This window comes from Triplophysa dalaica, chromosome 21 (assembly GCF_015846415.1).
Source record: "Triplophysa dalaica isolate WHDGS20190420 chromosome 21, ASM1584641v1, whole genome shotgun sequence".
Classification (NCBI taxonomy): domain Eukaryota; kingdom Metazoa; phylum Chordata; class Actinopteri; order Cypriniformes; family Nemacheilidae; genus Triplophysa; species Triplophysa dalaica.
This window is the reverse complement of record NC_079562.1, coordinates 7,447,501-7,459,679: the sequence shown is the minus strand read 5'-3', so window position 1 is coordinate 7,459,679 and position 12,179 is coordinate 7,447,501. Positions and strand designations below refer to the sequence as shown.

General features: G+C 37.2%; 1 protein-coding gene across 1 annotated transcript in view; it reads left to right on the top strand.

Annotated features, from left to right (window-relative positions):
* Nucleotides 1-382: 382 nt before the first annotated feature.
* The window catches only part of LOC130410183 (fer-1-like protein 4), a 20,315-nt gene continuing 8,518 nt past the window's right edge, over nt 383-12,179 (top strand). Inside the window, exons 1-29 of the mRNA XM_056734709.1 lie at nt 383-634; nt 1,103-1,158; nt 2,338-2,426; nt 2,615-2,714; nt 2,793-2,887; nt 3,020-3,061; nt 3,178-3,348; nt 3,516-3,576; nt 3,732-3,863; nt 3,947-4,009; nt 4,173-4,257; nt 4,506-4,668; nt 5,048-5,231; nt 5,791-5,977; nt 6,151-6,429; nt 6,578-6,681; nt 6,802-6,910; nt 7,012-7,201; nt 8,662-8,782; nt 8,926-9,026; nt 9,339-9,426; nt 9,629-9,745; nt 9,843-9,995; nt 10,149-10,332; nt 10,477-10,601; nt 10,787-10,921; nt 11,135-11,308; nt 11,774-11,884; nt 12,104-12,179. The exon at nt 12,104-12,179 is cut by the window's right edge and continues 86 nt beyond it. Of these exons, the coding sequence (XP_056590687.1) occupies nt 556-634; nt 1,103-1,158; nt 2,338-2,426; nt 2,615-2,714; nt 2,793-2,887; nt 3,020-3,061; nt 3,178-3,348; nt 3,516-3,576; nt 3,732-3,863; nt 3,947-4,009; nt 4,173-4,257; nt 4,506-4,668; nt 5,048-5,231; nt 5,791-5,977; nt 6,151-6,429; nt 6,578-6,681; nt 6,802-6,910; nt 7,012-7,201; nt 8,662-8,782; nt 8,926-9,026; nt 9,339-9,426; nt 9,629-9,745; nt 9,843-9,995; nt 10,149-10,332; nt 10,477-10,601; nt 10,787-10,921; nt 11,135-11,308; nt 11,774-11,884; nt 12,104-12,179 (3,574 nt within the window). The 5' untranslated portion in view covers nt 383-555. The remainder of the gene's footprint in view (nt 635-1,102; nt 1,159-2,337; nt 2,427-2,614; nt 2,715-2,792; nt 2,888-3,019; nt 3,062-3,177; nt 3,349-3,515; nt 3,577-3,731; nt 3,864-3,946; nt 4,010-4,172; nt 4,258-4,505; nt 4,669-5,047; nt 5,232-5,790; nt 5,978-6,150; nt 6,430-6,577; nt 6,682-6,801; nt 6,911-7,011; nt 7,202-8,661; nt 8,783-8,925; nt 9,027-9,338; nt 9,427-9,628; nt 9,746-9,842; nt 9,996-10,148; nt 10,333-10,476; nt 10,602-10,786; nt 10,922-11,134; nt 11,309-11,773; nt 11,885-12,103) is intronic.

Sequence of the window (12,179 nt, the reverse complement as noted above, 5' to 3'; positions counted from 1 at the left end):
TCATACCACGAGCTTACGTAGTTTTGTGGGGGTGTGGTTACACGAGGCGTTTCAGGCAGGTCTGGGTGAGCAATCGCTTTTAGATAGAATGCATCTTTTGTTCCGACAATTTCATTTTTGCAATTTTACGTGTCTACTGCTTGCATAGGCGACTTTCAACACAACAAAGACACGTAAAAACATGTGTTTGCGCAATATGACCCCTTTAAGGTTTGTAAAGTTCGAGTGTTACCTGGCTGCACTACATGTCTGTGTTCACTTAAAGTTCACCTGTTTGCTATTATCATATGCAAACAGTAGAATGAAACACTAGTGCCTGGGGAGTGCTCACTCCTTCAGACATTCTTTCATGTTATCTTGAGCTGTAGGATCATACTGGCTGCCAGGTGCATTAAAGGCTAAATGTTTAGGGGACACCTTAAAGAATTTGTGGATGTATGTCTAATGATCATTTGGCTCAAGTATTGGGGTAATTTTGTGGTCATGTTTTAACCATGATGACCAATTGGAACCAAATTTAATACGGGAATACAGGACACAGTACAGCTCTTTACCATGTCTATCACTGTCCTTTTAAAGAAGATATATAACCTGCCAGGAAAATATGACCGGAAAGTGGAATTGTCTTTTAGAGGTAAGTGGTTATTCAGCGATACACATTAATTGTAATATGTAAACTTATAACTGGTGATATTGTTTCTTCATGATATAATGTTTTATATACAAGCTTCTGAAATTGCTATATTTTGTCAGTGCTTTCTTTGCATGTAGCAGTTGACAAACTTAATCAAACGTGTGGTGTGACAGCAACATTTTTAAAACAAACCGGTAATATTACATTACTTTTAACATTATTACTATTTAGGCTATTTATTAAATAAAATAGCATCATAGAGATACTGTATACCTTCATTGTTCGAAATGTATGCAGTCACACCATAGGACAAATTTGCATGAGTCTGTCAACTACCCGTATTCAGTCAAGGACGTTTTTCTGTTAAAATTGTTTCAACAAATCTGTCATGGTTTTTAGTTTTTAAGCACATTTACCCTACAACCTCATATGCTGTCATTTTTGTTTTATACCTTGTTTACCATCTAGGTTTTACTCATAAAACCCGGATGTTAGAGTGTGAAAATATTGCCATCTTTAATGAGGTAACTACTTTGTCCCTATGTGTTGTTGACACTAAACGTCAGTTAGCTTAAATGCCTGCTGATGTTGGTTTGGGTTTGTTTATGTAGTCAAACCAGGATCCTGCCTTGAAAAAGATTAATTGAGCTTTCAATTGTGGTTCCTATCAAAAAAGTGTTATCGTCAATAGATATGTTTCTAGTGCAGAATGAAATATCTTGAATATGACCGGCTAATCCAAAACAAAAAGTAATTTTGCCTTCCCAAAGGACAAAATTCTAGCTTCTCATCCATCACAGAAAAATAAAATCAGTGTTTGGCTGAGTAAGTTGGGAGAGGATCACCAGGAAGACCACACCTTTTGCAGTTAGTCATCACTGGAAGATTTGCCACCCAACTACAGTAACATGAACATTACAGAGCCTTGTAAACAGCCACCTGTACAGGACGGGTTCTGAAACACTAATAAAATTAAACACTTGTTTGGACAGAGTTCTGTCACAAGGTTATACTTTAACTTAAGCTAACAAGTCAATGGTTGAAAAAAGAAACTGAGCAAAGAAAACAAAAACTAAGTTTATAAAAAATGCACTGATTGAAAAAAAGCAGTCAAACCCAAAAGACGGAAAATCTTCATCTTCAAACACATATGCTTACATATACTTCTAATACACTGATAAATACAAAAGCCACACTATTAAATTAATATGTCAGTTCACCAAAAAATTCTTCATGTTTTAACACTTATATTATTTAAAATAAACCTGACTATGTTACTTTTCAAGATTTAGATCAAGAGAAAATAAGTATTCCGTAAAACAACTTACAACTTTTTCACAGAAAGACAGAAGTAGCCAAAAGTTACGTCCAAATTGTCAAAATAGACATTGTTTCATAAATACCTTAAGTTTATTGTATATTTTGTAATATACATCTCACATTTAGATGAATTTATTGCAACCTAACAGGGCCATAAAAGCAAATCTTGTACAAATATCCCCACAAGACATCACTTTTGGCGCCTTCTATTTACTCTTGATGACTCACATCTTTTCTGAGGTCTTTGTTTTCATGCTATAAAAATAGACATAACATCTGACGCGATCGATAATCATGAGGAAGTGAACATGAAGATGAATGTTAATAAATATGTCTGTGTGAAATAAGTTACCAAATTGTTTTCCTCTTATTTGTGACTCCAGCACTTCAGATGGCCTCACTATGGGAAAATAGAGAGAGATGAAGTGTTGTCTATCAGCGTGTCCAACTGCAGTAAGATGTTTAACAACAGGTCAGCACTTGAATCAACCTAAAGCAAACATTCCTGTCATTTACACATGACAGTCGTTATTTACTTAAATATATATAAGGTACTTATTACATTTCATATTGGCTATTTGTGATCACTGTGATGATTTATTCTAAACCTTTATGATTAATATGGCATGTCAGATATGTATGAAATGATGTATGATGCAGGTTGCTGGGAAAGCTGGTGATCAGCCTGCAGCATGTGGTGACTGTTGGGCAGATGCTCCTGCGCGAACCCATAACAGACAGTCAACACAGCCTCACTGATGTGAGTGACTCCATCAGATTATTCAAACATTCCTGGTGTTAAAAAGATTTGAGCAATATGATGTGTTTTATTGTGTAGATCTACATAGAGCTGGAGGTGAAGTATCATCCACTTCAGGGTGCTGCTGGTGGATGGGACAGTGAGGATTTCCTCAGGACAGAGGACAGTGATGAGTGAGCCAGAATCTCTTTCTTATATCTCTTTATTGTACAGAATATATATATATTATTTTTTTAAAAATTCAATACAATTGTCTTAATTTATTGAATTATCTTTAAGTCTGTATTCTTCTTAAATGTTTTCAGCTCAGAGCTTGTCTTCAAGAACACAGGTTTTGTAGACCCAAGGTACTATAAGACATCATCTCCAATAGTTATTCATAGACATTTTATTATGAACTTGTTCATTCTCTGCTGATTAATATCTTCTGATCTTAATAGTAAGCAATCTTTGTATTTTACAGCTCTTCAGATGGTCTGCGTCCTCTGCAGCTGGATCGTGAGACCAGGCGGATCGGTCGGAGCCTTATGAAAACTGATGATGAGAACGGAGATGAAGACGACGATGACTATGATGACGATTATGATTTTGCAGAAATGGAGTGTGCCAATGTTACATTTACTCCAATTCTGAGGTGATCAATTACCATCAGTACATTACATTACAAGTCACTATAATGTATCACACAGTATATAATGAGAACGGCCAATGACAGGATCACTAAATCCCATCTATTGTAAACTGAGAATGAGAAAAGTAACACTGCAACCATTTCTGACCCGTGGTATGTTTTTTGAATAGTCGTTGCAGGTGTTTATCAAAGCATGAGCTCGCTATCGCACCTAAGGTGAAGTCTTTCCAGGTAAACAAACTAAAAACACAATGTTGAAAAACAAAGGTGGGCTACTTATAAAATGACTTGCTGTAAATCTTGCGTGATAAGTGGTTCTTTACAGACTTTATAGTTTTGCTTCTCATATCTGATTTCTAAGGTCCAATTTATATCCGTTTCATCAGGTGAATGTAAATGTGATTGAGGCTCAGAAACTTGTAGGGGTGAACATCAACCCAGCTGTGTATGTGACTATCGGTGATGAGAAAAAGCACACGGCTACACAGAAATCCACCAACTGTCCATTTTACAATGAGGTAAATAGACCTCACATCTTAGATCTGGAGCTTTATGAATACCTCTCATTATTGTTCATATGTTTCCTATTTTTATTTTCAAGAATTTCATGTTTGAATTCCAAGAGACACAGAATGTGCTGTTTGATAAAGTCATTGAGATTTCTGTAAGTATTTATCGCTTGTCATATTGAAAGACGTATGAAAAATTGGTTTCGATCTAACCGTTTTTTGTTAATCTAGCCTAATTTAAAGCAGTTTAGACAGTCATATTAACACATTTTATTTTATAAAAATGTGAAGTAAGGTTTTTTGTTGTTTGTATTTTAGGTGGTTCATAAGAAAGTTCTTGCATTTTTGATGAAACACATTGGAACATTTAAGATTGACATCAGCACAGTCTATCAACAACCAGGTAGTGTGACTCCAATAATAAATATACTATTAAATGAATAATAAACACTTCTTCATTGCAAGCGTTGATGTTTGGAGTCGAGTGAAAGAAGGAGAAACTTGAACTTTATTGCCTTTGTGAAATGATAATAACCCAGGACGTTTTAATGGTGATAATGATCTCATGACTGGTGTTTTATAAGTACGATTATAGTTCTGCATGAAGAATTATTGCTGCATCATTGATCATATATATATATCTCACAACAGATCACCGTTTCTATCAGAAATGGGCTCCCCTAACTGACCCCAAAGACACCCGCTCGGGAATTAAAGGCTATGTGAAATGTACCGTCAGTGTGGTGATGAAAGGAGACCCCATGGGCATGATCAGCCTGGCACCAGCTGGGAGCCAAAATGATGACATTGAAAAGTAAGAGCCTCACATATGGCTGAATTTTGTAAACTTTTTACAGCTGTTTCCCCATCTTTTTCAGAATTACAAGAACATTTTCCTATTTTCTTTCTTTTTTAGTACAACAGCCGATTTATTCTAGGTTCATTTAAACCAACGGTTGGCTTTGTCCATATTTTACCCAACCATGTCAAAAAAAGGGTACTGTGAAGGCATCATTTTGTTCCTAGAAGAACAAAACATTTAACCGTAGCTTTGCATAGACACATTATAGGTCCTTACGGTCCTATAATCATGTTTTTTTTACCTGTAGAGGAACAAAACGGACATTAAAAGGTAAAGTTCATCATTGTTCAATCTAGATATTTTTAACACATATCCACGTCCTTTTACGCAGGAACCTTCTCTTGCCAAAGAGGATGCCATCAGAACGTCCTTGGGCGAAGTTTCTCCTAAAGATCTACAGAGCTGAAGGTCTTCCCAGCATGAACTCTGGTTTCATGGGGAACTTCTCGAAGATGATGGGGGACAAGAAGGTCTTCCTTGATCCTTATGTTCAGATCACATTTGCTGGCCAACAGGTGCTTTCCTTTGTGCTTTCTCATTTTGTTTCAAGCAGGCTGTCCTGTGTTTGTCCTTCTTGAATGTGCACCTGTGGTGTTTAAATAGTCAAATGCTCTTAACTAAAAGCTTTAGTTCCTTATGGTGCTATACTGAAGTAGGGCTCAACTAGTTTCATTTTTTGTAAATGAAATTAAATCGTCATTCAATGTGAATTCTTACTGCAGCAAATGCCAAACACACACACCCTAGCCGTGCTTCTGTTTGTTAAATGGGCAGAGGTGCTTTCAGTATTTGATCTGCTCTCTGACTCTTGCCACACATGCTATTGGCAAACATTTCAGCTCTGAATAATTTGTCATGATGTCAACACTTCTCTTATCTAAGAACTGATCAAAAAGACCCAAAAGCCAAACCTCTTGTCAAGGTTTCTCTTTTGTTAATGTAACCTTATGTTGGTGCATTTGGTGATATTAAATATCATGATAACCATTAAATAAATTCATATTTAGATGTTACCGCATGCAGGACATTTGGTGACATAAATCACGTTTACAGTGTAATTCTGTTGTGTCATAGGGGGAGACGTCAGTAGAAAGCAACACTAACGCTCCTGAGTGGAATGAACAGATATCCTTCATTGAGCAGTTTCCTCCTCTTGCCGGACGTATCAAAATCCAAATCCTTGATGATGCCAACATTGGAGAAGTGGCTGTGGCAACACACTTCCTGGACCTTCTTCAAATCTCCAACCCCAACCGAAATGGTTAACAACTATTAAATATAACAGAACCATAAACATTTTAATTCATACTAACTTTAGACATTAACGTCCTTTCATTTTCATCTACTGTCTCTCATATTTCTAAATGTTTTGTTTAGCTCCCAGCATGTCAAATAATGCCTCACTATAGTCCCCATCTCTCCTCCATCCAACAGGATTCAATCCCACCTTTGGTCCAGCTTGGGTCAATCTATACGGCTCTCCTCAAAACTCTACGCTGAGGGACATCCACAGGGATCTAAATGAAGGGCTGAGCGAGGGCATCTTCTACAGAGGCAGAATGCTGCTCTCGCTGTCTGTGGAAGTTTATACTTCCCCCACAGCGGCAGTGACTGAGAATAAGGGCATTGCTAATGTCAAGAACGCCATGAGCAAACTTACTCTTAAACGCAAGAGCCGGAAGTCTAAAGAGAAGAAGAAGGCAGGCAAAGAAGGTGAACATCCATATTGCTACAATAAATATATTGACTCCATCCTTCTGCAATGCTTTTTGCCATTATAAATACTTAAATTAATATAGTGTAGACAAGAATCAGAGTTGGTCTTGCATGCTAATTGTAAACAATAAATGATTTTATTTAGCGGTGCCGAGTCAGAGTGGACCGGCTGATGGATCTGAAGATATCAGCGCTGAGGTACCATCTGCTGTCACAGTCGAAGTGGATGAAGCTCACCCTCTTCCTGATGTGAGTAAACCTGGCTTTTTGGAAGTGAAAAGCCATTACAGTATATGACACACTTTGACGAATTGTGTTGCACGTATGTAGCTTCTTACATTTAAGCTTTAACCGTTTTTTCTCTTGCAGAATTTCACAGGAGACAAAGAGGAGTTTTTGTTATTTGCCTCCTTCTTTGAGGTGACAATGATAGATCCTTCTATTGGCTCCAAACCTGTCACCTTTGAGCTCTCTATAGGTATAGCTGAACTGTTTATTGCTTTATATGTAGGCAGTACATGTACATAACAGTAATGTAAGTTTGCAGTACGATGGTAACTCAGGTAGTGTACTTCACAGGGAACTATGGGAAAACTGCAGATGTTGTGGTCAAGTCCAGCAAGAGTGCTAGTCAGGAAAATTTGGCTGATGACAGACAACCTCTGTTAGAATCAGAGGACGAGCTGGAGAAGGAAGAGGTACTGAATCCAAGCCTTCAAGGCAAATCTGTAACAGCTCCCAGAAGACCACAACCCACTGAATATGACAGGTGAATAAATATTGATCTTGATGTGCTCGATAACTCATCTTAATGCATGTTTTCCATTGCTTTAACTCATTGAAATACTTTAACAAATTTCAAATTCATTTTCAAAGTTATACAAAATACACACGCAAAAATAGTATGGTTATTAATTAACATATGCTAGGTTGTTTCAACCCATTTTGGGGTCAATTGCAACCATATTCTGGGATAATTATAGAATGGGTTATATGTAGTATGGACAAATCCAACCGTTGGGTTAAATTATATTTGACCCAACGGTTGGGTTTGTCAATTTTTGACCCAAGAATGCGCTCAAATAACCAAACATTTTTAATCAGTTTAATATAATTTAATTACAAGTGACTTGTAAAACCAGTTTGATGTAACTTGGTTACATTTAAGGCAGCTTCTTTTTGCAATATTTTTGCAACAACTACAAAGCCAGCATAGATTACAAATATAAAACATGCTTAGATGAAATACAAAAACAAGTTCAAAACATACAAAGAAAGGGACATAAATCAGAACATCTATAGTGACTCAAACACAACATAAAAGATTTGTCACAATTCTTAAGTACTGTTGTCATGCAAATGTTGGTGAAAGGAACCCCTGACCTTGTTTTGTTTGTGTGTGTTTACCTAAATGGTTGGCCAACACTTTGGTTACAATCTTCTGATCACAATTAAGCAAACTTAACGGTCTACAATTGGACAGGGATCCATGCCAATTCTATCTTTTTTCAATAACAAGCAAACATTTGCCTCATAAAGCGAATCAGTGAACTATTTATTCTTAAAGGAATGATTTACCATATTAACAGTAACGGGGCTATTATGGCTTCATAAGCTTTATAGAATTAAAAAAAGAACCCGTAAGGACCTGAAGCCATACCATTTGGATAATACTTGATAGCCTTCAGAATTTCATCTATAGTGAACTCTTGATCAAGCTCCTCTCTGGCAGCCTTACTAAGCTTTGGACTGTCAATCGTATAAAGGAAATCAGTAATGTCTGATTCAGGCCCATTACATTGTGAAGCATAAAGACTTTTATAAAAGGCTTGATAGCAGGCGACAGTTTCCTTTGGCTTGGTTACCAGCGCACGAGATGTTGATTTTAATCTGAAAAATTGAAAAATTTCTTGGGTTGTTATACTGCTGCTCGGCCTTTGAGAGATTTTTGGAAGTCATTATGTCAATGCGCAATAATATAATCCTTTGCCACACTGCAGCAATCCCCAACCAATAAATAACAAATAGTGTACTTGCACATAGGGTAATCTGAGACATATGCGACTATATAAAACAAAAACAGGTTGAGGAGACTCAAAAAGTTTGTCTACTCCATAAACCACACGCTAAACCAACCCCCCCCCCCAATTTAAGGCAGCTTTTGAACTAAAGCTTTTTATTTTATTAAAAAGTAATAATTCATATGTGATCGTTATTATGGTCAACCAGATCATTCAGCTGCATTCCTCTCCTCCGGGAGAAGCCGTGTATCTGCGTGTGGAGCCACTTTGAGGACCACACTTTCAGATTTCACAACTGCAACTGGTTGTCCAAGATGGCTGACAGACTGGCAAGTGCTACATTGAATCATGCAAAACTAAAATGATCACACTGCATGTGTACCTTTATCCCCTCTATTCCAATACTTGTTGTAATCTTCATGTTTCCTAAAAAGAAATTCTGTAACTTGTGTTTCCATTTCATTTCTTTTAGGAGTATGGCATTGATGAGGTGGAGATGCTGTTGAAAAGACCCAGAAGCAGAGCTAAAGAACGTTTTGTGGATGTTGTGCTTGAATTCTTCTCTACTTGCAAGTAAGGAACCATCGGTTGCACTTTTTTTTACAGTATGTGTACCTGTAGTGTACTTACAGTGTACTTCCCTAAGAAAGAACTGGGAAGTATAAAGTAACTACATGGTATAAGCTTAGAGTTATGGGTAGGTTCAGGGCTAGTACCTAGTTATTACCCAGTTATTATATTTACTGTAATAAGTACACAATATGTACATAGGAAACATGACTGTAAGTGCTACCGAACCATCCTTATGACTATTACCCTATTATACGTTATAGCATCTATTTTTTATATTGCCTGAATACAAAACTCACTCTCATTGACTTTTAGGCAGTATAGTACAAACTTAGACAGAAAGAGAAATGCTCGCCAAAACCACCTGGACAAGTGCCGTGTTCAGCTCATCAAACGGAACATTGTAAGTGAACCATACTATTATCATACTATGGAAAATACATTTAATCTTGTGGTTTCTGTAGCCCAACTCCTTAAGCATTGCATTAGCAACACCAAGCTCATGGCTTCTTATCTCAGAAAACACAAACAAGTCAAATGTATGCAAATGTAGTCATTTTTAATGACAGCGTCTGCCAAGTGAATACATGTGAATGATTTAACAGGTTATGTTAGCCAAGCAGTCGCTCAGACTGAAGAAAAGAACCACAAGAAATACAGTAAAAGACAGGCTCACAGATCTCAGAAATATCGCTAAGAGGGTCCGCTTCCTGGTACAAGAGGTAATGCTTAATATCTACCAGACCATAATTTACTATTCAGATCTATTTACCTGCTGAATCGTTGTCAAGTCACATACTACATGTGCTGTCACCGTAGCCTCAGAGCACTCTGCCCGATGTGTTTCTGTGGATGATGACTGGAGACAAGCGAGTGGCCTACGCCAGGATCCCAGTGCACTCCATTCTCTTCTCACTAGTGGAGGAAGAGAAGGGTAAAGACTGCGGTAAAGTTGCTACCGTTTACATGAAGGTACCTTCACAACATCATTTCGCCTTAAACATTTACAATTAATTTATAAAAATTTCAATACCAACGCAGTTTGGTTATATTTAAGAGCTTTACCTTGAAAAACAATTGTATATTAAACTTGACGTACACTATGGAATACTTTTCAATTGATAGACCCCCGGAGGGCCAGTGGGAGAAATCTTTGCCAAACTGGAGCTCTACATGTGGCTTGGTATCACAAAGTATGCAAAAAACTGTGTCACCAGCCTTCCAGCCGATTTCAGAGCCGTTTACGAGGAGGCCACAGCAGGAGTATTGGTTCCCCGTAACATGCCTCCCATCAAATTAGCAGTCGAAGGTATTTCTGAAAATTCAATTTAATCTTTGATAGTCTCCATAATGTCTCCCTGGCAGCTTTTAAAATCGATATATTTTCATTTTGATGACATTTGAATTCATTATCCTACATAATATTACAATCCTTCCTTTGTCTTTTCTACAGACAGCCGTTATTTCCAGTTGCGGGCTCACATTTATCAGGCACGGGGCATCATCGCAGCGGATGATAACGGTCTGTCCGATCCCTTCACCAAGGTTGTGTTCTCTACTCAGTGTCAGGTCACACGGGTTGGTATCAAATATTATATTACATTACATTACATAACATAACATAACATTACATTACATTACATTACATTACATTATATTATATTATATTATATTATATTATTTTATTTTTTCAATGTCACATTTGATTGCTTTTAATCGTATGGCTGGGGGATTGTTAAAGAATGTGGTTTTAATGTTTTTAGGTGATTGAAGAAACTCTGTCCCCAACCTGGTGTGAGTTACTGCTGTATGATCAGGTTCTGATGGAGGGCAGTAAGGACGACTTTAGGGAAGATCCACCTGTGGTCATCATCAACATCTATGACTACAACAAACTGGTGAGACTTTTATTGTATTAATGTGACATTAATTGATTTCACTCTAAAATGTATTTTTCTTAAGCAATATTTTCCATAGATCAGAGCTAGTTTCATAAACGCTAGCAATAAGGTTTAACATCAAGGTCAATAATTATTTTTAATTTTATTTAAACACTGAATATTTATTCTTTTATTTGAATTAATATGTGTTGTATGTAAATCTTATCCCAGGGTAGTCCGCAAGACCTCGGCCGTGCATATGCAAAGCCAGAGCTGAAGTTTGTAGAGGAGCCGTATAAGAAGCCTCAGCTACAGTTTTTTGAGATCACAAAAGGCAAAAGCAAAGCTGGTGAAATCCTGGCTGCTCTTGAGTTAATCGAGCTGGATTACTCAAGCTTTGGAGAGGTGAGAGCCCTGGTTTAGAAGAGACTCGGCAGCTCAACCAACACATATGACTGAACAACTTCATCAATCAAAATCAATAGTAGTGAATTTTGAACACGATTCAATGTTTGTGGTTTATAGTTTATGATATTTGACATATAGTTAATTCAATTTGCTTTCAAACCTATCTATCGTCACGGTCCTTGCGAAACCTTGAGTTCACTGTTTTATAGGGAATGAAAAAAGGCGACTTTTGTAAATACAATTAAATTCTGATTGATAAGGACTTTTTAATATTTTTTATTGGTTAGATATTTGCAAAACCCATTGACAAACTTGTGACGGATCATATTGATTTGGCAAAAAATTAAAATCAGGAAATATGGAGAAACAAGGTTTCAGAAGCACACCGATATGTGACAGAAATCTGTGTTACATTACATTATTCCTTTGAACTGTTACATTGTTTCTTATGAATCTGTCCAGCCAGCTCTGCCATTAGATATTGACCCCAAGGAACCCAAGTATACTGAAGAAGACCGCCGTTATATCATTCCTGATGGAGTTCGACCCGTACTGAAGAAATACAGAATAGAGGTACAAGGAAAGAACCTTGAACAGATACAAACTGAATCAAAATCAAGAGTTTTATTCCACATCAACGCTTGAGGGTCCAAAGTCCTCAAGGATGAATTGATTTTTTGCAAAACAACCCTGTTCATAAATCGCAGTACATTGTGACCTGTTGCACATTTTTTGCCAGTTGGTTTTGTATCAACATGCAGTGTTTTGAATGAAAGTGTTTGTGGGTTGTAGGTGCTGTACTGGGGTCTGAGGAACCTAAAACGGGTCAACCTGTTTGAAGTGGAACGTCCTCAAGTGAGGATGGAGT